At 47.1% G+C, this 27284-nt stretch overlaps 1 protein-coding gene across 4 annotated transcripts in view; it reads right to left on the bottom strand.

Moving 5' to 3' along the window:
• Positions 1-696: 696 nt before the first annotated feature.
• Traf5 (TNF receptor-associated factor 5) overlaps positions 697-27284 on the bottom strand; it is a 48804-nt gene continuing 22216 nt past the window's right edge. For 2 of the 4 annotated variants that reach the window (XM_039091512.2, XM_039091513.2), the window contains exons 3-11: positions 25137-25194; positions 20717-20818; positions 16922-17086; positions 15811-15888; positions 15432-15506; positions 13222-13314; positions 7941-8081; positions 5141-5309; positions 697-3848 (exon numbers count right to left, since the gene is read on the bottom strand). In XM_039091512.2, the coding sequence (XP_038947440.1) occupies positions 3271-3848; positions 5141-5309; positions 7941-8081; positions 13222-13314; positions 15432-15506; positions 15811-15888; positions 16922-17086; positions 20717-20818; positions 25137-25194 (1459 nt within the window). In that variant the 3' untranslated portion in view covers positions 697-3270. The remainder of the gene's footprint in view (positions 3849-5140; positions 5310-7940; positions 8082-13221; positions 13315-15431; positions 15507-15810; positions 15889-16921; positions 17087-20716; positions 20819-25136; positions 25195-27284) is intronic. The other 2 variants (NM_001398702.1, NM_001398701.1) reach the window with 1 other exon arrangement.

The following is a 27284-nucleotide window of genomic DNA, read 5'->3' on the forward strand; positions in this document are numbered from 1 at the left end:
AAAAAAAAAAAACCAAAAACTTTTATTGGTTTAAGTTTTACCTCATGCACCCCAGTCCTGCTTATCTCTCCTACCCTTCATATCCCTCTTCTTTCTTGCAACTTCCCCCAAAATAAACACACACACACACACACACACACACAGAGAGAGAGAGAGAGAGAGAGAGAGAGAGAGAGAGAGAGAGAGAGAGAGAGAGGAGAGAGAGAACAAAGGTACAAAACGTCTCGCTGTGGAAGCTGTAGCAAGTCACAGCATGTCCCACAGTAGATTCCTCTGTCCCCACATCTTCACTCACAAATGTTCATTCAGACTGCCTGCATGTCTGGTTCGAGGTCTCTGGCTTCTGTGACACCATTGATATTGGCTCCTCAGCAGGACTCCTGTTGCTGACCTGTGTCATGGAGATCCTGCAGCTTTGGATTGGCAGGTCTGGCCTTTTTGATGCATCCTAACGATTGGCAGGTGATATCTGGGTGGTAGTTGAGTTGGTCAGTGCGCTGGCTATCCCTCCCTTATCCGCATCATCCGTGCAAGCTCTGAGCATGGCTCTGGCTAGTCCACCCAATGCTGCCACAGACAGGACACAGGGTCAGCGCTCCTGCTCTCCTGCCCTTGAGTCGGCTCACCCACACCTACACCTCCATAGCCAGTTCTACTGTGCTGTCCAGTCAAGATGCAGGGCCCAAGATGAAAAAATAATTTCAGATTGCTTTATTTGCAAGCACATCTCGAAAAACACAACAAACCAGTGTAGCTGCATGGAAAGTGAATTAGAGGTGATGCTGGTTTCTCTGCCCGAGGACACAGTGCTCAGGATGAAGAACTCAGCTCACAGCCTCAGAAGCTTCATGCTCTCTGGGCCTCACTGACTCAAGCCTGTGGTGAGGCAGAGCATTGTGATGGAAAGGCATATTAGGTCTGAGAAAGTGGAGAGTGGAGGGAGGGGGGAGAGGCCAGGGACAAGACATGCCCTTCAAAGGCATAGCCCAGTGACCCACATCCTCCAGGCATGCCTCATTGCTGCACACAATGCAGTCAGTGATGTCTCCATCGACAGGCTAGTCCACTGATGCAGGGTTGTCATTCCACAGCCAATAGCCACACACACACACACACACACACACACACACACCATGTACACATGCACACTTGTGCACACACATACACACACTGTATAAACATTCTGTTACTCCAGAGAACCCTAATACAGACATGAAGCAGTGAACAAACCACAGAATCCCCCAGTCTGGCCTGTGGGCTACAAACTGGGCTCCTGGATTATTCTAAGGTCACAGACCATCACTGCTCACCAGCAAAGTGATGTATTTCTATGCTACATTTGACTCACGTTCTTTCCTTTGGGACAAGTCCTGTGGCTCTAGTATATCACTTTTTCACAGAAGAGATTAAGAGGGTTGCTGGACTCCCAGAGGCCAGTCAGGTAATTTCTACTTAAAAACAATATTTTATTTTATGTGGATGGGTGGTTTGCCTGCCTGCATGTCTGCAAACGTGAACGCAGTACCGACAGAGGCCAGGAGGGGGCATCAGATCCCTTGGAACTTGAGTTACAGGTGGTTGTGAGCCTCCATGAATGCTAGAAATTGAAATTGTGTCCTTGAAAGAACAGTCTTTTAACTGCTGAATCATCTCTTGAGCCCCATGTTTTGTTTTTAAGAATCTGTGTATCTGTGAGCATCCGTGTGAAGGTGTGTGCAGGTGTCCACAGAGGCCATACCCCTGAATTCACATTCCCTGGAAGAGCAGCAAGCACTCTAACCACTGAGCCGTCTCTGCGGGCCAGGTTCTGTCTCTCTCTCTCTTTTTTTTTTTTTGGTTCTTTTTTTCGGAGCTGGGGACTGAACCCAGGGCCTTGCGCTTCCTAGGTAAGCGCTCTACCACTAAGCTAAATCCCCAGCCCCCCAGGTTCTGTCTCTTATACAGATTAAGTACTAGCTGCAAGAGCATGGTATCACCTGAGCTCTAACGTGGCCCTTGTCCCAGGACACTTGTCCTTTGTGACGCTACATGAGCACAGCTCCCGTTTCCAGTCAGGGCAGGATGGCAGATCAGTCTCAGGCTTACGGAGCTGAAAGGACAGATTGTGGCTTGCATTTAACACAGACCCAAAAGACCAGCGGTTCTTGACCTTCCCAATGCTGTGACCCTCATGTTGTGGGGACCCCCAACCCTAAAATAATTTTTGTTGCTACTTCATAACTGTAATTTTGCTGTTGTTATGAATTGTAATGCAAATATTGAGTTTTCTGACAGTCTTAGGTAACCCCACCGAGAAAGGGTCATGTGACCCCCAAAGGGGTCGTGACCCACAGGTTGAGAACTATTGCAATAGACAGATGTACAAGAACCTGGTCATTTCTGGTCACAGAGTACTCAGGACTTTGACAGGAAACTCTACAAGTTTCTACAAATGCTCATCTTCTGGTCAACATATGAATTTGAAAGTTCCTCTGAAAGAACAGGAATGTTCGGACAGCTGCTATCTATCCATAGTGAAGGGAACCCCCTTTGTCTTTTTCTCATATTTTCTCAATAATAATGATTTTCGCTCATCCTCACACGTACTTCCTTACAAAGGTCACCGTGTTGAGTTTGTGAAACTGGTATAGTTGACTATTTTGACCTAAGAAGATACTCTTCACTTGGTCAAACCTAATCAGATCTGAACTTACATCTGCTCCTGGGCACCTTGTGTGTCAGTGGAGAAGGACGAAGAACCCACCCATTTACCAGCTGTTACCGAAGTCTGAAAACTGTGCCTACATGCTGCTAGTGAATCCTATAAAACACAGGTGGTGCAGGTTCCCAGGAGTTACTCCAAGTGCAGCCTACTGAGCTGCAGCACCCATGCTTGACCGGCACAGCCTGCCTGCCTCTGACAAGATGGCTGCTGCAGGCCCGGGCTCGGGTGTGGGAGCGGTGAGTCAGCTGATAAAATGCCAAGGCATTTCAGCAGGAATTCTGCCCCTGAGTAGTCAGTCACACTGAGCACTGGACTCCCTGTAAACACTTCCCAAACATCGGTGAGAGAGAGGAGCCCCAGGCCCTATTGACAAATTATTATAATTTCTCAGAAGATATAAAAATATAAATAACAGCTAAGAGTCTGACGTTTCGAACCGGGGAAGGATCCAAGGTGTCACATCGGACATTAAAGGCAGGAAGATAAGAACAAAAGCATGCTCCGCCCAAAGGGCATGGCTTAAAGGACAGTCACATCGGCTCCTGTGTGGAGCTATCAGTTAACATTTACAGATCCTCCAAGTCAGTTAAATCCACGGCCACTTTCAAGAATAGGGTGTCGTCTTTAATGTAGGTGTTCCTGGAACTCTCCAGAGTAGAATGAGAAACAAAGCGGGGACAGCCAGAGGCAATGTTCATCTCCCCGTCCGGTCTTCTGAAGCTGCTGCTATTGGGGTCAGCTTTGAAGGTCTCCACAATGTGGTTCTTCTTGCCACTCTGATCCAAAAGCATTAGTGTCACCCTCTGCCTGAATGGCCACTGTAATAGTGAGTCGAACTCACCCCGCATCACCACAAAGTACAAAGACAGGTGCGTTCCCTTCCCCGACCCATCCCCGTTCAGGTACGCTCTGGCACAGAGCCGGTAGCCACAGCGGCTGGTATAGAAAGGCTGGCTGAAGACGGACACTGTGTGCCCCTCCATAGCCTCCCTCTTCTTCGCCTTGTAATCTGTCACCTTCCAAATGAGCTTGCCACTGTAGCAGGCGCCCTCCAGCAGCTTAAACCGTTCTTCGTTCTTATTCAGCTGTGCTTTGTGGATATTAATGTGTGCGTCGTGCTTATTGGTCTCCCCCTCTAAAACAACTGAAAGGAAACACAGAACAGGAGGCTGCAGCTTGGGCCATCATCAAACACTGCCAGTGAACTATCAGCATGCTGTCTGCATGTGCACCATACACATGCGCACCACACACATGTTCACAACACACATGTTCACCACACCTATGTGCCCCACATACATGTGCACCACACCCATGTGCCCCACATACATGTGCACCACACGTGTACCACACACATGCGCACCACATACATGTTCACCATACACATGTGTACCACACACATGTGCACCATACACATGCACCAACATGTATACTAACACCCACATGTGAACCACATGCATGTATACCACACACAAGTGCACCACACACATGTGCATTACACACATGTGCACCACACACACATTCACACATATTGCTAATGTTAATTTGGCTTTGGTAAGCTGACACCAAGCAGACATGAATGTGTCCTCTTCACTCTTAGCTTGCCTGAGTATAAGACACACAGGACATTCACCTCAAGTGAATTCCCATGCTGCTAAGCCTTATGTTCCTCTAACTAGTGTGTGTGTGTATGTGTGTGTGTGTGTGTGTGTGTGTGTGTGTGTGTGTGCATGTGTGAGTGAAGGCATGTGTGCCCCGGCATACTTGTGGAGGTCATAGAACCACTTTCCATAGTTGGTTCTTTCCCTCCATTGTGTGAGTTCCAGATATCAAACTCTGGGTGTCATAGTTTGAATGAGTTGTGTCTCATAAGTCCCAGTCATTGAAATACTTGGTCCCCTGTTGGTGGCTGTTGGGGGAGGATTAGGAGGTGTGGTCTTGTTGGAGGAGTCGAGTCACTGGGCTTAGCTGCTCCAACACCATGCCTGCCCATCTGCCGCCATGTTTCTCTATGAAATGGTGGTAAATTCCTATCTCTCTGGGACCATAAGCCCAAATACACCTTCCTCCTGTAAGTTACCTTGGTTGGTGGTGCTTTGTCACAGCAACAGAGACGTCACTGATACATGGGTCATCTTGATTGCATAGCAAGTCACTCACTAAGCAATCTCACTGGCCCCTGTGTGCCAAACCCTAAGTCACCCATCACCCCTCTCCCTTAGCTTGGGACTGCCTGGGCTGTTTCAGTCTCTTGTCTGACCCCACACACATTGTGGCGACCCTCATTTTCTGAGACAGCTAGGACCTCATGCTGCTTCACAAACAGGATTCAGCCGCTGTGTGTCCTGGAAAGCTGGCTGTGACTTAACTTCTGCCACCAATGCACGAAGACAGGGAAGTCACGAGAGGGAACTGGACTGCTTCCCGCACACCTACCTAATCTCTGGTCACTGGCCTCCAGCTGGGTGATCCTCTGTTTCACACTGTCCACAGCATCCACCAAAGACCTCAGATCAAGCCGGCTTTGCTGCTGGTTAACTATTTGTAGCAGCTGCCGCACCTGCGCTTCCAGCCAAGCCGACTTGTCCGTGTGACTGGTGAGAGCCTTGGTACAAAAGAGAGCACAGTTCTTGGAAATCAGAAAACGTATTCGTACCTTGTTGGCTGAATTTTAACACAAATGTTTCACATGTAATAATCCACCAATGAAAGTGGCAGTGTCACAGAGGGAGTTCGGTGAGCACTGCAGAGTCTGTAGCCACTGTTTTTGTCTTGTTCCTCCTCTCCAGGCTGCACTCCTCTTGTAAACCTTTGAGCTTTCCTGGATGTGTCTAAAGTCCCCCCTCCATGTACACACATGGTCCTCTGTGCTCCTCTCAATTTAGCATTTTCTTCCCTCAGAAGCCTTCCCCAGTTCCTTCTCTGTAAGGAGGCTGAGCAGGAGCAGGAGGGAGAGCAGGACACAAGTCTGGAAGAGACCTAACTGCTCTGTGGATCTCTTACATGGAGGGCATTAATCTGCCTGCCTTGCCTGTCTCTTTAAAAAGATGCATTCATTTATTTTATATATAATATGTAAATGCATATTTTAATTTTATATAAATACATAAATTTCCCACACATACTATTTATATATTAACAATATATTATCAATATTTTAATATATGGATAATTTTAATTATTCATTTTAATACATTATTATAAACAAATATTAATGCTATAATTGTTTATTGAGGCATTAATATAGTATATTACATATTAATAAATAAATTAATATTTATACATGTGAGTACACTGTAGCTGTCTTTAGACACATCAGATAGTTGTGAGTCACCATGTGGGTGCTGGGAATTGAACTCAGGTCCTCTGGAAGAGCAGAGCAATCAGTGCTCTTAACCACTGAACCATCTCTTCAGCCCAACCCATTTAGTGTTAATTCCTCCCTGTTGCTCTGTGTTTAGAAAAAAGTCAGAACTAACAGAGTGACAGGTTCCTTTTTTTCTGGATATACTAACACATACATATGTATGTGTGCACACATACCTGCACATACATGCACAGCACATGTAGAACAGGTACATATATGTATGTATGTATATATGTATATGATATAGTGAACAAGTATAAAGCTTATATGGCCTAGACTTTCTGGAACAATACATTGTCCATGTTGTATGTCTTGAAATCTTCCACTACAAATCTTGACATGAGAGAGCTTTTATTCGTTAGGGATCCGTTTGTGGCTAGTTAACATTTGGGATCCACTGAGTGTTGATTAAGGAAGGCCCTTCCCAGGGGAATTAATGGATTTACATCATTAATTCTGCAGAATGAAGAACAATGTTCTCAAACAGGAAAATATAACTCGACATTCATTAAGACCCTAATTTCCACACATACTATGGAAGTGTGGCATAAGTGTTGCATTTACCAACTGTCTTAGTCAAGGTTCCTATTCTTGTACAAACGTCATGAAAAAGAAGCAAGTTGGGGAGTAAAGGGTTTATTCAGCTTACATAACTTCCACATTGCTGTTCATCACCAAAGGAAGTCAGGACTGGAGCTCACACAGGGCAGGAAGCAGGAGCTGATGCAGAGGCCATGCAGGGATGTTACTTACTGGCTTGCTTCCCCTGCCTTGCTCAGCTTGCTTTCTTATAGAACCCAAGACCACCAGCCTGGGGATGGCACCACCCACCATGGGCTGGGTCCTTCCCCTTGATCACTAATTGGGAAAATGCCTTACAGCTGGACCTCATGGAGGCCTTTTCTCAAGGGAGGCTCCTTTTTCTGTGATAACCTCAGCTCGTGTCAAGTTGACACACACATGAACCAGTGCACCAACACTGGTGTGAATATACTGAGTCGTGTAAGAGACATGCAGAGGGCCGCACACATGCAGTGTTCTCTCTGGTGGTCCACGGCCACAGCCAGAAGAGAGGAGGGTGACAGAAACAGAGCAAATGGGACAAGGTGCTGAATGGGATGTGGGAGAGCTGTGCAGGTGCCCCCGGCATCACCTAACCCTGGCAGCTTTTCTATGCATTTGAAATGGCTTCCATGTTGAAAGCTAAGAAGACCCCTTTGCTGCTGACTAAAAGTGGATCATAGCTTTGAACAAAAAAAGCCATGCCTCAGCTGGATTTTTTTTAAAGGATTATTTATTTATTTCAGGTATAGGATACATTGTAGCTGTCTTCAGACACACCAGAAGAGGGGCATCTAATCCCATTGCAGATGGTTGTGAGCCACCATGTGGTCGCTGGGAATTGAACTCAGGACCTCTGGAAGAGCAGTCAGTGCTCTTAACCGCTGAGCCATCTCTCTAGCCCTGGATTTTTTTTTCATGGGAACGTTTTGCCTGCATGTATGTCTGTGAACTTTGTATATGCTTGGTGCCCGCAAAGGTCAAAACTTTGGTATTGGATCCCTGGGAACTGGAGTTATGGATGGTTGTAAACTCACACCATGTGTGTGTGCTGGGATTCGAACCCAGGTCCTCTGCAGGAGCAGCAAGTGCTCCTAAGTGCTGAGCTATTTCTCCAGCCCTTCTTTTCTCTTCAAGAATTATTATGTGCATGTGTGTGTGCCCGAGTGCATGTGTATTCACCGTGTGTATGCAGGAGGCTGTGGAGGTCAGAAGAGAGCATTGGATCCTCTGGAACTCAAGTTACAGGTGGCCTGAGACACCGAGTCAGCACTTTCTGCCCCTGGGACATCATTGACCAGCCCTTACCTGGACATTTGAGAGGAAACTTCCATTTCTGCCGAACATCTGTGTGAACTGCTTAAGCTCTTTCTCGAACTTCTTCACAGTTCCTGCAAGCTGCTGGATCTTGCTTTCTTTCTGCTCGAGACTCTGATATAAGTCAGAGATCTAACAACGGGCAGGAGAGAGTTAAGTGCATGTACACAGGTAATAGGGTAAGACTTTCTAGGGGGCGACAGTACACGTGGATTTCTAAGGCCATTGTTGTCAGGCAGAATCCCATGTGATTTAAGAATGGATTTGCCGGTGCTCTCTAAAACCAGGACCATAGAATGTCCCATTCCTCACCCACAGTGATGGGCCAGCCGGTCAGGAGTGTCACGTGGCCGAACTTGATGAACTGGCTTGGTGCACTCTTTCGGTGCGTGCGGTCAGCCAGCCAAGACACCGATCAGTGCTACGGGAGACCTCATTCGTCTGCTCTGTCTCTGCCCTACCCCAAAGGGCCCCTTCAGGTAACCATCAGCAAGTATAGCCCAACCCAGTGAGCACTGCCAAACATAGATGTCACTATCTGTGCGTGTGTGTTCACGCATGCATGTCTAGTGCCTCCTCTACTTCTTTCTATCTCTTCCCTTGAGACATAGTCTCTCACTGAACCTGGGCTTAGGCTGATGGCCCTCCTGGGACCACACCTCTGTGGGTGGGATCTGAATTTAGGTCCTCATGTTCATGCAGCAAGTGTTCATACCTACTTAGCCATCCCCCAACACCTGAGAGAGGTCCCGCTCAGCCTGAGTGCTGGGCACCTTTCACACACATCATACCAAGAGAAGTTCTTACATCCATTCCTCACTTCATCTCATCTGCGTGTTTGCTTGGTTTCTGGTTTCTGGTGTGACCCAGGCTGACCTGGAACTAACTACATAGCTGAGGATGACCTAGCCCTCCTGCCTCTACCTCCCAAGTGCTGGAATTTCAGGTGTATGTATCACAGACATACATATATACACATACACATATACAGACTCACAGAAACATACCTTACATAGATACATACCACATAACACACACTCAGACACACACACACTGGCACACATAGTCACTCATACTGACACACACAGACATGTACACAGATACACACTGACATACACTCACACATACCCACACAGACACACATACACACACTGATACCTAGGACACATTTACACAGTGACACACACACTGATACACAGACACATTCACATACTGACACACACATAGACACATGTACACACACAGACACACACACAGTAACACAAACACACACAGACACATACACAGATACACGCTGACACACACACACTCACATAGATATACACACACTGGTACACAGAAACACACACACATCAACACACATATACATACATACTCACACACAGACACACATATACTTACTTACACTAATACATAGACACACACACTCACACACTGACACATACTTACATACATACTGATACACACTAATACACATCAACACATCTGGACACACACACAGGCACACACGCACAGACACATACACACACACTGATACACAGACACACATTCACATACTGACACACACTCACACACAGACACATGTACACACACAGATACACACACAGACACATGTACACACACAGATACACACACTAACACAGACACACACATACACAGATATACTCTGACACACATGCACATTCACATACACACACAGACATACACACACTGATACACAGAAACACACACATTGACACACATATACATACAGACACATGCACACTCATACACACACAGACACACATATACTTACTTATACTAATATATATAGACACACACTCACGCACTGGCACATGCTCATTCACATATATACTGATACACACTGACACATATCAACACATCTGGACACACACACAGGCATACACACACAGACACATACACACACTCACACTGATACATAGACACACACACTGACATACAGAGACATAAATATATACACTTACACTAATACCCAGACACACACTGGCACATACACACTGACACACCCAGAAACACACACACACACACACACACACTCACACTGATACATAGACACTCACACTGACATACAGAGACACAAATATATACACTTACACTAACACCCAGACACACACACACATTGGCACATACACACTGACACACCCAGACACATCCAGACACACCCAGACAGACAGACAGACAGACAGACAGACAGACACACACACACACACACACACACACACACACACACACACCCTATCTGTTTTAGCTCTTCCAGTCTTCATCAGTTCTTACCTAGGCTGTGACACTTCCCACCTGTTCTTACCCTGAGAGCTTGTGCCCTCACACAGGAGTGCTCCCTCCATGGGAGCTGGGGCCTGTCTGGATCTCACAGAAACTGGATGGAGCCTGGTACCAGTAGGTCCTGGAAAAATATCTGCTTGGTGGCAAACGTCCTCCTCCAGTTCATGTTCACACCACAACCAACACCACCAACAGACAGATCTGGTCTTCTGTTTCCTGTCCTCCTCCAGTTCATTTTCACACCACAACCAACACCACCAACGGATAGATTTGGTCTTCTGTTTTCCTGCTTCAATGTCTCCAGTGGCTTTTTCAAAAAGGACAAATGGGGCTCTACATAATCTGATACCCTTGTGGCTTCATGCTTACTTCTGACCTTTGTGCATCCTGTCCAGCAAGATTGCACAGCACCTAGCTACCTCACGTGCATCCAGCAAGACTGTATAACACAGAGTTAGCCCATGTGCATCCAGCAAGACTGCACAGCACCTAGCTAACCCATGTGCATCCTGTCCAGCAAGGCTGCACAGCACCTAGCTAACTCATGTGCATCCAGCATGACTGTATAACACAGAGCTAACCTGTGTACATCCAGCAAGACTGCACATCACCTAGCTAACCCATGTGCATCCTGTCCAGCAAGACTGCACAGCACCTAGCAAACCCCATGTGCATACAGCATGACTGTAAAACAGAGAGCTAACCCATGTGCATCCAGCAAGACCGCACAGCACCTAGCAAACCCTTTGGTACCCCGTCCAACAACTGTGCAGCACCGACCTAGCCCATGTGTATCTAACAAGACTGCTCAGTACCTGGCTCCCATCAGGGAACTTCCCTACTCCAGAAGCTACCCTTTTGGTGCGGCCACTCAAAGGAACAGCCTCTGGGGACATCTCCTTACCTGCATCACCCGCTCAGGCCCTAGCTCATCTCACCCCCCTTAGAACGTGCTCTTAGTGCTGTGCGTCCTTTTCCTTCCTAGAGTGTTTGCTGAGACCGTGTCTCATGGACCCAGCATGATGCCTGACATGGAAGACATCGGCTGTGTGTTTGATGAAGGAATGTACACGTGGTCATAACGCCCACCTGACTGTCCTCCTCCCCACCCTTGCCTCTAACCTGCTCCTGTTCTTGCGGTGCCCATCTCAGTTACTAACATTTCCAGGTTCTTGGCCTCCCAGTCTTAAAGCTCAGAATGTCTCCATGTGATCCGTGGCTCATGGGCCCGGGGATGCCCCTCTGCCATCTCCACCTCCAGCCTCTTCTTCTCAACACTGAAATGTTTCTGTGTGCCGGGCACCATGCTACGAGTGCCAACGCTCACTCCCACCCACCACAGCCCCATTCACAAATGAAGAAATGGGGCAGAGACCTGTGAACCGGAGTGGTGTGCGGCCTGCAGGCTCGGGCTTGTGTGCTACTACTATTAGACAAGGAGCTGGCAAAGTGTTTCATAACATGGAAAAAGATTAGTTCTAACTTTTGATCCTTAGATCTCATCTGAAACAGGGAAAACAGACAAGCAAATCAGTAACTGACCACAGTGTTTGGATCTTCGCTCACAGAAGGCCATTGCTGTCTCAGCCCAAGACACCAGTCTCCAGGAATCCCTGTCTCACACTCAGGGGTCCAGGCACCCTAATACTCCATTTCCTTAAATCTACAGTATTTTCTATACCAGCCTGTCTGAGCACAAACCCCTCTTCGGAAAACCCTGTTTTTGCTCAACCGAGAAGACTGTTGTTTTCTTTCAGGTCAGCCTAGGAAGCTGGAGAGAGGCTCAGCAGATACAAATACATAGAGCTCTAGCAAAGGATCTGAATTCAGTTTCCAAAACCAATCTGACCAGCTCAGAGCTGCCTATACTCCAAGGGATCTGACACCCTCTCCTGGGTCACACGCCTGCAGTCATGCACACACACCTCATACACATATTTAATGAAATGAAATAAACAAAGATACAACTTAGGTGTTCTACCCTGAAAAGCCTACACAGCTTTCCCAGAGTGCCTTGCTGCACAGCTTTCCCAGAAACGCTTCCCTGCAGCCTTTGCATCCCACAAGCATTATTGTGTTTCAGGAGGCACGGCTGCCGATCTACTTGTATTTTTGTGATTTTTCATGGAGAGTCTGTGTCTTCCAGGACTCAGTGTCTCTAGCAATGCACATACTTCTTCTTAATCAATGGATGGGTCTATAAAGAACCAGAAGTTCCCAGACAGTAGGTCTGTGATGAGTTACTCCTGGGTCAGGGTTTCTAATGTTCTCCTGGCTGTGACCCCGAGAAACGCACCCATCCACTGTAATGTGGAATTAGATATCACAAAGTACTCTGCGGTGCTAAACTTCTTCGCTGACAGTGGGCCTGAAAAGCCTCTGGAATGGTCCTCTAAGACCATTACCTTCCATACAACTGCCCCTGAAGGCCAGCCTTATGGAGGTCTTGGACGAATGCTCCAGGAAGCTGACAGGCTCGAGTGAGTATATATGAAATTAGCATATGTTTATCAGGTTACAAAGCATTTAGACCGACATCAAAATTCCATAGTACTTAGGACAGACTGCCATCTACTGTAATGCTCTGACTGACTTAATTTTAAAATATCAAAAATCTAGTATGTGATGGGTAAGGTGCTAAGTGTGGGTGGGCAGGCTGTGGAGTGGACGGTAGGCCATGGAGGGAGCTGGCTTGAGGTCCATTCTGCCACTGAGGAGTTACAAACTTGAGGCTTCTTTGATCTTAGCTCATCTGCAGGGGGAGGGGATGAATTCACAGAACTCCAAGGCACCTTCCAGCTGGAAGCTTCCTTAATACCATGAGTGTGTCTGCCTACTGGTTGAAAAATGTGTGCCTTTGATCAGCGTGCATGGAACCAGAGAGACCATTGAACCAAACCAAACGAAACACAGAGTAGCCAAGTGTCAGCAATCCCCCTCCTCCTTCACATGTGGCCCCAAGACTCACCTGCTGTTCTAGTTGGAAGTTCTTCTCTAAAACCAGAAGCATGTGGTCCTGCAGGGCTGCCCGCTCGTGCTCCTGCAAGTTCCCACGCTTGCCCTGAAACACAAAGAACAGGCAAGGCAGTTATTGAGCTCCCCAAAGGAGCAGGGCGGCAGGTGCATGGCTACAAGAGCCTCAGCAAGTTGCTACTTAGTTTCCAAACACACTCTTTCCCTGCAATACTGCAGGAAAAATGACTCTATCCGGTCTTTCTTCAGAATTGTCCAGTAGCAAGGCCCAAACAAGCCGATAAGACAAAGAATCAGGCTGCTAGCAAAACTCTCCATGCTGATTTTCTTCCTGCCTTGGCTAGGTAGGAAGCACAGACACCACCACCACTCACCACACACACAGCTTATCTTCCTTGAAGACTGCTTTTAAGCCTGGGCTATTCTTTTTTTAACTTTAATTTTTTAAATTTATTTACATTTATTTTATATGCATTGGTATTTTGCCTGCATGCATTTCTATGAGTAACAGATCTTGGAGTTATAGAGAGTTGTGAGCTGTCATGTGGGTGCAGGGATTTGAACTCTGGACCTATGGAAGAAGTCAGTCCCCTTAAGTGCTGACCCATCTCTCCAGCCCCTCCAGTGAATATTTCTATACTGCCTGCTGTAGTGAGCCTGCAGTCTGCTTTTCATTCCAGCCTGTGTGAATTACTACTGCACTTAGAGATACACACAGGTGAGAATGGTTCCCCCTCCTCTGAAGATTACACACATTTGAGAGAAGAAATGGTGATCATACTGTTTATTTGCTGACAGACTCTACTGCCAATAAAAGCAAAGGCCCACATTTCCACATGTGTCTAAGCAAGCGGCTGCCACCAGCTTCCCTCCAGCTGAGGGCTGGCTGCTGGGTGGCTGGATACTCCAAGGAAGGTTCCAGAGAATGACTCTCCTACCCTTCCACAGCTCCTGACACTGAGGTTAGCATTAGAACAAGGCCCAGCTGGAGGTGGAGCCTGACAGTAAAGACTTCGGCGGCGCTGGAAGCAATGGTGTCATGTGAAAGGAAAGCCCTGGCCATTCCGCAGCTAACACGACCACCAGTTGTCACAATGTATTTAAAGTTTCCAATTAACACACATGTTGGGGGTGGTGATGGGGACCCATCAGGATGCTCCCTACCTGATCTACCACGGACCTACACTCCTACTATTCAAATATTATTTTTAAACCAAAGAAATGTACTTAGGTTAAAAATACAATTTTTAGATAATTTTAGGTAATTTTAGATTTAGAGAATATATCGGTTATACTCAGCAAAATGTTCGATTTCTACTCTGGTCGAATAGAATCTGCCAAAAGGCCTGAAACGGAGGTCAAACTTTGTTCTCTCTATTTTAAATTTATTTCATACCACTTATTAAATAAGTATTGTAAGGTCTTATAAAATATTGAAAATGATTTTAAATTGCTTTATTTCAGTGCTTCCCCCAGTGCTGGGAACCAAACCTGTCGCTTCCCTCCCATCAGCTGGGTAGGTAGGTACTTCACTACAGAGCCACAGCCTCGAATCTCTTTGTTTCACCATTGAGTGGTAAATGATGGTACTATAAAGCCAGGAATCACGGCAAGGATGACTCTGGAAGGTTCCTGACCCTGATAGACACAACAGAGCAGAGCTAGAAGAAATTAACCACTATGTTTGGTTTCACGTGGCAGCCTGGTTAGGTTACGTTCAGTGAAAGCTCATCGGGGTGTAGCTGTGAGAATATTTTGTAGAGAGGATTAATACAACTGGTCAACCTTAAGACGACCCAACCATAATGTGGGTGGGCCTTGTCCAATCAGTTGAAGGCCTAGGAGCAAACCCTGAAGCAGCAGACTTTCATGACTACAACTCAGAAACGCCGCCCAGAAACGGCGTTCTGGAATGCTGAACTGCTTTGCACATGTGTCCAGAGTGCTGGGATGGCTTACAGATGTGGTGCATACGAAGCCCACAATGGCACACATCTGTGTGAGCAAACATATGAACGTGATGCATACGAATGCAGACCTGTATGTATGCAGCAGCTCCCTTTCTCTGGCGAGCCCCAACACCTCTGTAGTCTTAGGGTTCTGCTGTCTGTCTACCCTACCAGATCCTGAAGAGAGTTACAGAGTGAAATGGACTCGCCGGGGAGCTGTAGAGGCAGAGATGAAGGTGGCCCACAGCTTGCTTACCTTGACCGTGCAGCCATAGTGCTTAAAGGGACAGTCTTGCTCAGCCTCAGGGCACACAGTGAGGTGTTCCTTCACCTGCAAAATGGACAACCTGTGCTGTGGAAACACACGGATTCTCCGACCATTTGGTAGGATCAGGGAGCCAAGGATGACTTGGGAGGGGGGGGGGGAAGCGAGGGACAGGAGGAGAGACTCTGATGAGTCAGAGGGCTGGGATGGAAACAAAAGAGTGTGCAAGAGACCACTCAGAAGGCAGAGCGACAGGCATCCCCAGGATCGTGTAGTCCCCAGGCCTTTGGCTATCTACGGTTCTCATCAAACCTTAAGCCAGGATTCTAAACACTTGCCCTGCACCCTCCGGGGAGGACCGTTTACTCACCCCAGCTCTCGGAATAGTCTGCACACACTTGTTGGGACAAGACACTGGATATGCAGGACACGAGTTTTCCTCATGATCCTGAAACAGACAGAGCATGTGGGAAACAAAGCTAAGATCGCTTGCCTCAAGGTATTCATACAGGTTTCTCTGGAGAGACATGTCGCGTGGTTTGCTCTCCATAGGAAGCTATAGCCCAGTTCCAAAGAGAGATTAGTGGTGTCTGACTTCTTGATGTAAATGAATTTAACTAAAAAAAAAATTTAAGATTTCTGAGTGTCTGAAAGATCAGACGGCTTGGGGCTCAAGAAGGCAGACTTAAGACCTACCAGCGAGGTTCCTCTGCACGTGTAAAAGCACCGGTGGTCTCTATGCTGATGCTGCCTCTGCAGCCAGATAGCAATCTGGAGAAGCCATTATCATCACCTCTAAGGGACCCAGACCTTGCATCTCACCTCCCAAGCTTACAGACACCATATGCTATTTTCGCCAATGATAAAGGAATAGAACTCCACCAAGGGAAAGTTTAGAACTCTTCGCAGGATCTCAAACTGACCCCTCTTTCCTGTCTATGCAGCCACAGATGGGCTACCCTTGAACTTCAGATCTGCCTCCACTTCTCAGACTCTGAGAGTATAAGTGTGCATCTCCTGGTTTGTGTGGTGGTGGGTCGAACCTATGGCCTTGTGAATGTTAGGCAAGCAGGTTACCAAGAGAGCTCCAGCTCCAGCCTCAGATGATACAGGATCACCTCTTTCTAAAGACACTGTCTCATTTAGCTCAGACTTGCCTTAGTGCTAAGAAGGAAAGGATAAACTGCTCATCCTTCCTGTCTCCAAGGGCTGGGATGAGGGGTGTGAACCATCTCCGAGTGCTGGGATGAGGGGTGTGAACCATCTCCAAGGGCTGGGATGAGGGATGTGAGCCACCAGGACTGGTTTCTACTGTGCTCAGGTTCAAACCCAGAGCTTTCTGCGTGCTAGACAGTCGCTCTATTAACTGAGCCACATCCCCATCCAGGCAAACCCTCTCCTTAGTCCAAATTCAGTTAAGCAAAGAGTGCCCTTCTAGGCTCCATCTGAGTTGCATGGCCACCCACGGTGCCTGCTCTCACCTGCAGGTTAGTCACCACTATGTCCCTCTTGCAGTAAAGGCACTTCTCCTCTCGGAACCGGCAGTAGGCACTCAGATGCTCTTTCACATCTTTCCGGAGCATGGCTTCCCGGCAGCTCTGGTTGGGGCAGGGCACAGCTTGGAAGGAGCAGTGCTGAAGGTGGTCCTGTGACAATGAATGACAGTGGCCTCAGAGGTGGGGCTGGTGTGGGCAGCTCTGCAGAGAGGTAAGTGCCACGTGGGCCAGCTTCTCCCCATCTGTCAGAGAGACTTGCTGCCTCTTATGAGGGCCAGGGCAGACAGGCTGCTTAGCCGGTACTATGAAAGCCATTCTGGCTTGTTGGGAATTAGGAGGGACAGTAACGATGGAGTTGGGTGGGGCAGGTGAGAGACTTTTGAAGTTCCTTTAGAGAACCCAGAGTGGCCTGCTCCTATTTGAAGGTGTCAGGTCATGCATGCTCTCCCGAGCCTTGCCAGTGAGCATCTCTGTGAGATTTCTGATTCTTCTGTGTACTTTTTCTCACCTTCACCCTCAGCACCTCACAGTAGAGGCAAGATAGGCAGAAGGGGGGAAGCACACCAGCTCCACAGAAGGGAGTACAGACTATAACCATGAAGGAGGCACATTTTGGGAAAAAGGAGAGGGAAGGCAGGTTCTTGGGCAGGTTCCTGGGCAGGAGGAGGGCAGTCAGGTTTTGTTCAACTATACAATCTGAAACGTTCTTAGTCAGAGCCCGAGCGAACTGACAGTACTCATTCAGGGCTTGTCATGGGAGAGACACAGGGAATAGGCCACCTCTCCACATCGCTACTACGCTGCTGAGGCAACAAGAACCCATCTCTTGGTACTACAGCCCCACGCAGCTGGTCCACTAAAGCGGGCTTGCCAGATGTGGCCCAGTGTTTATTTATCTCTGAAACCACGTCTTGTTCTGAGCCGTTTCATAAACATACTGCTAGGGCTGGTTTGCTCTGAAGGGTGAGGGAGGTGGTAATGGGAGCGATGCAGGGCCTGCAAAACCTAAGCCAGTAACTGTCTGACTCTTTCCTTTGAATGGCAACAGTAACTGTCGGACTCTTTCCTTTGAGTGGCAACAGTAACTATCTGGCTCTTTTGTTTGAGTGGCAAGTATGGTGCCCAGGTCTTTAACCTTAGCAGTCTGGAGGCAGAGGCAGGTGAATCTAATTGGAGGCCAGCCTAGTCTCCATAGTGAGTTCTAGGTCAGTCAGAGCTACATAGCTACATAGTGTGTGTGTGTGTGTGTGTGTGTGTGTGTGTGTGTGTATACACATATATACATACATATATAAGCAAAAATAAATAAATTCATTACACTTATTTATTTGTGAGGGGTGGGGTGCAGACAGCATGGCAGTGTATTTGTGGAGGTCAGAAGATGTCCATGGAAGTCAGTTTCCTTCTACTACATAGGTTCCAGGGATCAAACTCAGGTCATTAGGCCCAGAAACAGGCATCTTTCTACACTAAGTCAGGCTCTTCATGGAGAGATGGGTTGAAGACCTGGGGGAGAGATACGCTGATAGCAAGGCCTAAATAATTCTATCAATCGTCTTTTAATTAATTGATTGATTAATTAATTAATTAAATGTGCATGGGCAGTTTGTCTATGTACCACATCCGTACCTGGAACCCAAGGACACCAGAGAGCATTGGATCCCCTGGGACAGAAGCTAGAGATGGTTTGAGCCACTATGTGGGTGATTAAACGAGGGTCCTCTGGAAGAGCCAGTGCTCTCAACCACTGAGCCTTCCCTCTGGCCCCTAGCACTGGCTCTTCGACAAAGCGGTTCGCTGCCTGTCCTCAAGTAAAAACAACCAAGGAGATTTTCTTCCTTAGGATAAAGATTAAAGTTATCTTCTTCTGCCTTTAGTGGTAAGAAAACGGAAAATCCAGCACTGACTTGATATTCTCCTTGACGATTCTCCGAACTGAACATTCACCCAAACTCTGCTACAGCTGTAAGACCCTGCACCTCACCACACAGGAGCTCGGAGACCAGCATCGGAGCGTTTGGCAAATGTCTGTAGAAAGCAGCCCCTGCTCCCTAGAGCTGCGCTCTGGTCTCTACAGGGTTCTGCAGTTCATCCAGGCTTGGTGACCATGACGCTGGACAAGAAGCCCTGTCTAGAATCTGTCACTCAAAGCAAGCAGCAACAGACTGTTGTACAGAAAAAATACAGTCCTGTGAATGCTCCCAGGGTGACAAAGAAATCATTACACATTTATCACCTCAAAGCCCAGGGTGTGTGTGTGTGTGTGTGTGTGTGTGTGTGTGTTATATGTATGTATGTGTGTATGTTTGTGTATTGTTGTATATGTGTGTATTTGTATATGTGTGTGAGTGTGTAGGTTCATATGTGCAAATGTGTGTTGTGAGTGTTTTATATATGTGTATGTGTATTGTGTTATATATGCATGCATAGGTGCATGTTTGTGTATGTTTGTGTTGTATGTATGTGTGAGTGTATGTGTGTATAGGTATGTGTTTTATATGTGTGTTGTGTTATATATGAACATGTAGGTGCATCAATGTGTATGTGTGAGTGTATGTGTGTGTAGGTATGTGTTGTATGTGATGTGTGAGTGTATGTATGTGTATGTTTTGTGTGTGAGAATGTGTGTGTTGTATGTGTATGTGTTAATGTATGTTTATGTATGTGTGTGTGTGTGAGGGTATGTGTGTGTAGGTGTGTGTGTGGAAGTTTTCTGGAGGCTTGATAAAGGGCTGAGTCATCTGCCGTGCATGTTCCAAACTGTGTGGGTGTGAAAGGAAAATCTCAGCAGCTGCCAAGCCATCCCTGGAAGCTAGAGGTGGTTGAGTCACTTGAGCGTGGTGTGATAGTGTCTGGTGGGGACTGAGCCTCCCCCAGCTGGATGAAGTTGCATCTGACAGGAGCCCTCTTCCCTTTGACCTTCCTTGACGCCTCTGCACGTTTCCTTCAGTTCTCACTTATACAGCACATCCTGGCCTGGCCTGGCCTGGTGCTCATGGCTCACAAGCATTAGATCAGAGCCCTTGATCCACAGCACCAAGAGACAAAACAAATGTTTGAGGGAGAGGCCTGACTGTTACAGCTGTGCCCTGTGCCAGTCACACCTGCCTCCCTTCCTCAGGTCTCCAGATTCTTCACAGCCTCATGGAATGATGCACTTTTTCTTTAAAAAGATTTATTTATTTATTTTATGTAAGTACACTGTAGCAGTCTTCAGACACACCAGAGGAGGGCATCTGATCTCATTACAGATGGTTGTGAACCATCATGTGGTTGCTGGAATTTGAACTCAGGACCTCTGAAAGAGCAGTCAATGCTCTTAACCACTGAACCATCTCTCTAGCCCCAGAATGATGCACTCTTGATGGATGCTTTTTTCCCCCCAGTGTTTTAAGACAGGGTTTCTCTGTGTAGCCTGGCTGTCCAGGAATTTGCTCTGTAGACCAGAGTGGCCTCAAACTCAGAGTTCTACCTGCATCTGGCTTCTGAGTGCTGGGACTTAAAGGTGTATACCACCAGCAGCTGGCTTTGGTGGTAAGTTCCATACCCTCTTCTGGACTCAACAGTCACATATAGGCCTAGTACACAGACCATGCTTTCTCTGGGCCGCTGGTTATACTTCTGTTCTTGGTGCTCATGGTACTGGTAGATTGGGGACAATCTAAGAGGCACCCAGGGAACCCCTTTACAAAGTTCAACCACAGACCATCACAGACAGGGTACATGGGTGGGCGCCACTAGAAGAATGCCATAGACAGCATGGGTCACAAAGATACCAACCTGGAACCGTCCCAGAATAATCCTGGCATTGCATCCAGGTGCGTTTTTGCAGTAGACGTGTAAGTTGAGAACTTCTCTTTTGCAGCAGTTGTCTTTAAACACCTAAAAGACAGATGTGATCAGTCTCACGCCCTCCAGCGAGCTACATCTGGGAAAGGAAGCTCTGGTGAGATTGGTCTTCGAGGCTATCTCAGCAGCAGATGGAAACTTCCAGGCAGTGACTGAAACGGAAATGTCACACAACCACACTGAAAGTGAAGACCCCCTCATACACATACTTCTGGCAAGTCATACAAACGCCCAGTGCTCAACATAACAGGCTGCGACAAAGGGAAGCATGGGGTGAACTTGACCCTACTGTCAAAAGTCAAGAAGGGGCTGTGGCCAAGGGTAGAGTTGTTGTCTCCCCCCTGACGTGAAGTATCAGCACCCTGAAGCTCTGCTGACTGGAGATTTCACCCCAACATGTGTATTGGTATGATTCGTCTGCAAAGGGTCAGAGTAAATTCTGTCAGCTTGGCAGGTCATGTGGTAACCATCCTTGCCACCATATTTCAACTCTGATATCCACAACACTTACAACAGCAGGCACAATCTGCTCTAATAAAACACTCAAACTCATAGACACTGAAACAGTATAATTTCCATGTGCCGCAGAACCTTAGTCTTTGATTTTAAATTTTTAGGTGTTTTATTTGTATATGTGTATGTGGCTGCATGAGTTTACAAGCACCATGTCCATCCAGTTACCTACAGAGGCCAGAGGAGGGCATCATATCTCCTGGAACTGGAGAGATAGACGGTTGAGACTGTCGTGTGGGTAGTGGGAACCGAACCCAGGTCATCTGTAAGAGCAGTAAATACTCTTTTTTTTTTTTTTTTTTTTTGGTTCTTTTTTTCGGAGCTGGGGACCGGACCCAGGGCCTTGCGCTTCCTAGGTAAGCGCTCTACCACTGAGCTAAATACCCAGCCCTCAGTAAATACTCTTAACAGCTGAGCCACTGCTCCAGCCCCCTTGATTTTTAAAATAATTTATTTCAGTTAAGACTCCATGAGATTGCAAAACTAGCATAATTTTTGAGCTTTTTTCATGAATGTTTAAGAATGTGAAAGCCATTCTCTTAGCTCAGAGGCCATGAAAAACTGGAACAATTTGCCCCAAAGTTGTAGTATGCCAGAGCTTGACGCACGAGAAAGAGAGAGAGCGAGCGAGCGAGCGAGCGAGCGAGAGAGAGAGAGAGAGAGAGAGAGAGAGCAGACACACACACACACACACACACACACACACACACACACACACACACGGTCCTCTGGAAAGCAATTAAAGGGGGAGGGGCTGGTGAGTCAGAGCTACTCAGGGAAGGCTTCAGGAGGAGACACAGTTTGAGCTCCTGAAACACAAAGAAGAAAAGAAAACTGAACTGAACAGATATTTGTGGAGAGAAAAATCTCCATGACCCTGGGTTAGACAATACTTTCTTGGACACAGTAAAAGAACAATAAACAACAACAACCACCACAGGAACAACAGTACAGATTAGTTTTTGTCAACTTGACACGAATGGAGGACACCTGGAAAGAAGGAACCTTAACAGAGGAATTTCCCAGGTCAGATGATCAAATTGCCAGTTGATGTGGGAAGGCCCAGCCCACTGTGGGCAGCGCTATCCCTATCCAGCTGGGCCTGGACTGTCTAAGAAAGGAAGCTGAGTGAGCCAGAAGAAGCAACCAGAGCCCAGTGTTGCTCCCTGGTTTTGGTGGTCCGAGAGCTGCAGGGTTGATGTCTGTTACAGCATGCTACAGAATTGAAGCCCCGAAGAGAGGCCAGGAGGCCACTGGCAAATGTGCAGCCTCAGTTGCAGGGGAGACCCAAGCTGACTGGTGAGCCAGGACCTTGGGAAGATTACCGAGGACAGTGGCAGGTTTGCCATGGTACCAACTTGAGCCTATTGCACAAGCGCCGCGGATGGCCACGCCTTCTCCAAATATAGAAAACGGCAAGTCTCAGGCATCCGACACTTAGCTGTTTACACTTTTGGAATTTGGTTTTCCTTTATCTGACTATAACTGTGCCCTGGTTCTTCCCTTTTGGAATAAGAAACATTTAACTTTTTTTTCCTTTTAAATTTTACAGGAGCCCACAGGTTTTGTTTTATTGGTTGTTCAGCTGGCTGATTGAGAGAGGATTTCACTGTGCAGCTCTGACCCTCCTGGAACTTGCTCTGTAGATCAGGATGGCTTCGGACTCAAGAGATTCACTAGTCTGCTTCCAAAGTGCTGAGATTAAAGGAATGTGTTATCGCTGCCCAGCTAGGAGCCCACAGTTAAGAGACTAGATATTTTAAAGGGATGTTGAACTTCTTTAGACTGTGGACTGTGACCTGGAAGTGTAAGGTGAAGTGGAATGTTCCCCAAGGGGTTTGTGATCGTGATTTTTATCCCAGTAACAGAGAAGCAAACTAAAACCCACAAGGAAAGAAAAACAGATTAACTAAACTTCAACAAATTGAGAGCTATCTGCTTCAAAAGACACCATTAACAAAGTGAGAATAAATTATGTAATAAAAGTCTGATAATAACAGAAAAAAATGGTATCTAGAATATACCAAAGAACTTGTAATAATTTGACAATTAGAGCAGAAAGAAAACAGTCAAAATGTGCAAAGATGGAGCTGGAGAGATGGCTCAGTGGTTAAGGGCTTGATGCTCTCCCAGAGGACCCAGTTCAGTTTCTGGCAGTCAAATCTGGTGGCTCACAACCACTTTTAACTCTAGCTTCAAGGGATCTGATGCCCTCTTCTGGCCTCCATGGGTACAGACATAAGACACACACGCGCACACACACACACACACACACACACACACACACACACACACACGCACACAGAGAGAGAGAGAGACAGAGAGAGAGAGAGACAGAGAGACAGAGAGAGAGAGAGACAGAGAGACAGAGACTAGTAAGAGGCATCCCTATAGAGAAGACATGCAGCTGCTCAGCTAAACTGACAGGGTCACCAGCCACAAGTGACCCAATCCCCGGGTAAATAAGGTTTCACATCCATTAGAACAGAACATCAGAAAGGCTGGGAATATATTCTGATGAGGATTTGCTGCAATAGAACCCTCATGGTTTGGGGTCAGAAAGTACAAAGGGGCAACTGTCTTATAAAACAGCCCAGCAGTTGTTGAAATGTTAAACCCAGAGCTGCTACATTACCCAGGGGTGCCACAAAATGTATGAACAAAGGAATTGGGCATTGGAGTTGTCTTTGTTCTGAAGCTACAATGTAACAGCAACATTAGCTTCTTTAAATAGACTTCTAGGTCATGGATATAACCATACACATGAACTGTTTTCCAGGATTAGAATTTGAGCACCAGGTTGATGAATAGGATTCTACACTAAACCACACCCTAAGCACCAATATTATGTATCAACTTTTCTTCGTATGCTGGGAGATATATACTCATTCATACGTGTGTATCTGCATGTCTATGTACCATGAGCATACGATGCCTGTGGAGGCCAAAAGAGGGTATTAGATCCTGTAGGACTGAAGCTGCAGTTGTCTGTGAGCCGTCATGTGGGTTTTGGCAACTGAACCCACTGCTCTTAGAAGAACAGCTAATGCACCCTTAAAAATTAAGCCATCCGTATCTCAATCCCCAAAGTTTAAAGCATTAAGTTTTGTATATGAATATTCACAACAGCATTATTCACAGTGGAACAAAGAGTACACACAGTACAAATGCACACTAACTGCTGATAGAGAAATCAAGTGTGGAATATCCACACAGCAGAATAGTATACAGCAATGAAAAGAAATGAAGTACTAATTCAGATGACCACATGGATGAACCCTGAGAACATGCTGAGTGGAGGAGCTCAGACAGAAAAGGCAGTGCTCCATTTATAGGAAACATCCAAATGCAGCAAAATTAAAGCAGAAACTAGATTGTGGTTTTCATGGGCTGGGAGATGTGGGCAGGTGACAGTCAATAGTCATGGGATTTCTTCTTGGGGGCCATGACACATCACAGTGGCTACATAACTCTGAAGACACTAAGACCTGTTGAACCAGATGTTTGAAAGGTAAACCTTATGGTATACATACTATATCAAAGTTACTATTAAACCGGACAGTATGTTTTAAGATTATCTAGACTAGAAGGTGAACCCCGCTTCCCACCCCTCAAAATCGGGTGTTCTATGTTTCCCAGCAGCTTGGTGTGGCTGGAGCTAGGGTAGGAAGGGGTAAGACGTGTGTGTGGTCAGTTAAATGCATATGAGGAAGGTTTGACCTGACCCACAGCAGAGGACTATGGGTAACGAGGACGGTCCCTAGACATGTCCTATTCTAGCCTGGAAGTTACCCTGGTACCTTCTATAACACCCAAGGCAGGCTAGTGACCTCCTCACCTCCTGAGGCTTGATCACCTCCTTGTCTACGGGGCAGATCGGCACCGAGTTCAATTCTCTGGAAAGGAAAACAAAAAACAGGGCTGAAGTTAACTGTTTAACCTCAATGGTCCTTCCATGAGCACCCAGCCACTCTGTGTTGGTACAATCTGTACACTCTACCCAGAAGGCAGCTGTGGTAGTTTGAATAGGAATGGCCCCCTTAGACTCATGTGTTTGAATGCTTGACCCAGGGGAGTGGCACTATTAAGAGGTGTGGCCTTGGAGGTATGGTCTTGTTGGAGGAAGTGTGTCACTGTTGGGGTGGGCTTTGAGGTTCTATGCTCAAGCTACACCCAGTGTGGCACACATTTTCCTTCTGCTGCCTGCCCATTCAGATGTAGATCCTCCAGCACCATGTCTGCCTGCATGCTGCCATGCTTCTGGCCATGATGATAATGGACTGAACCTTAGAACTTGAAAGCCAGCCCCAGTGAAATGTTTTGAGCTGCCTTGGTCTTGGTGTTTCCTCATAGCAGTAAAACCCCAAGACTCACATCACACTTGAGGAACTTCGCAGTCTTACAACCTTCCTGGAAGATACCTACCTATCCTCCAGCATGCCAACAAACACAAGTCCCCCAGTCAGTGTCAATGGCTCGATCTCTGTCCATCACACTGTACTACAGCCTGGGTCTTCCGCAGAGGGGGACTTGCTAGAGAGCAAACATTAGGCCCATGCTGCCCATAGCTCTTCACCTTTAGAACCCGGAGCTTACCAGAGCAAAGCAGTCTGAGCACACAGATAATAAAAGTGCAGACACATTGGAATGAGTGAGGATGTGTCTTGAAGCTCCTTCTAGAGCCTGGCATGTGCACCTCTAGAAGCCCCCAAAGCCTGCTTCCATGTCTTTCCTGGTCTCCAACAAGTGGCATGACTCAGATTGCTAAGGTTTTGATGTTAAGAGGCTCCCCTATCCCATGAGTTAAAGGTGTGGTCCCCAGAGTGGCGCTGTTGGGAAGCCTGGTGTCAAGGTTAATCTTGATTAGCTCTGGGATCAACTAAGAGACCTGTCTGGGTGGGCTTTTGCCAGGAAGGAGTCCCTAAGAGGGGAGTCCCTCCCTTAGAGACAGCAGCACCTTTGTTCCCAGACATAAAGGGTCCTAGGGAAAAGCAGCACTACCTGCCTGCTGTCACTTTTGACTGTTAGTGCATCTACTACTCTGTTATGGCTGCAGCCATCGCTGCTGCCACTGTCCTTCCAATGTGTATTGGTGACTACTGGCTCTCCAGGACTCTGCCAGTCCTTCAGAGCCCATCTGGGGCTGCTGCGGCATCCAGCCTGGTGGACTAAGTAACTGCCAAGTTCTCAGCCTTTCCACAGGCAGGCAGATGTTGGAGTGCCCAGGCTACATTGTGAAATCCATTCCAGTAATCCCCCTTTTAATGTGTATTCTATGGATACTGTTCCTCTAGAGAACGCATGGTGGAGCCCTGGAGAAGCGGAGCTCTGGAGGGGTGGAGCTCTGGAGGGGTGGGCCCTGGAGAGGTGGGGCCCTGGAGGGGTGGAACCCTGGAGGAGTGGAGCCCTGGAGAGGTGGATCTCTGGAGAGGTGGAGCCTGGAGTGGTGGAGCTCTGGAGAGGTGGAGCCTAGTGGGTTTATGAGGGTGTGTCTTTGAAGGGGAGAGGGGACCCCATGCACCGTTCTCTCCCTTCTTTTTCCTTCCTGGATGATGCATGTGACTGGTTGGCCTCCCTTGTGTCTTCCCACCACGATGTGCCTGTTTTGTTACATTCCCAAAGCAATAAGCCTATCGATCACAAATTGGCACTGCCAAAGCTGCGAGCCAAAAAGAAACCTATCTAACCCTGAGTATTTTCATGGAGTGATGTTATTGCAGGCTTTCCAGCATTGACAGGCTAAGGCTAGCAGGTTTCCTTCCTGGAGGTGACCCACCGTTCTTTGCATTGTCCGCAGTGGGTGAACTCTGAGAGGCAAGGACCCAAAGAGACTTCATCTCAGGTTTGCTTCTTGTAGATGATATACCTTTCCTGTCATTATTAAATATAATAATCCCTGGGCATTAGCCCACCCTATCGATCAGATTTCCTGCAGATCATCATAAAGTCGAACTTTCATGAATTAATGCTGTTTAGATGAATTAAT

Source organism: Rattus norvegicus, chromosome 13, assembly GCF_036323735.1.
Source record: "Rattus norvegicus strain BN/NHsdMcwi chromosome 13, GRCr8, whole genome shotgun sequence".
In the NCBI taxonomy this organism is placed as follows: domain Eukaryota; kingdom Metazoa; phylum Chordata; class Mammalia; order Rodentia; family Muridae; genus Rattus; species Rattus norvegicus.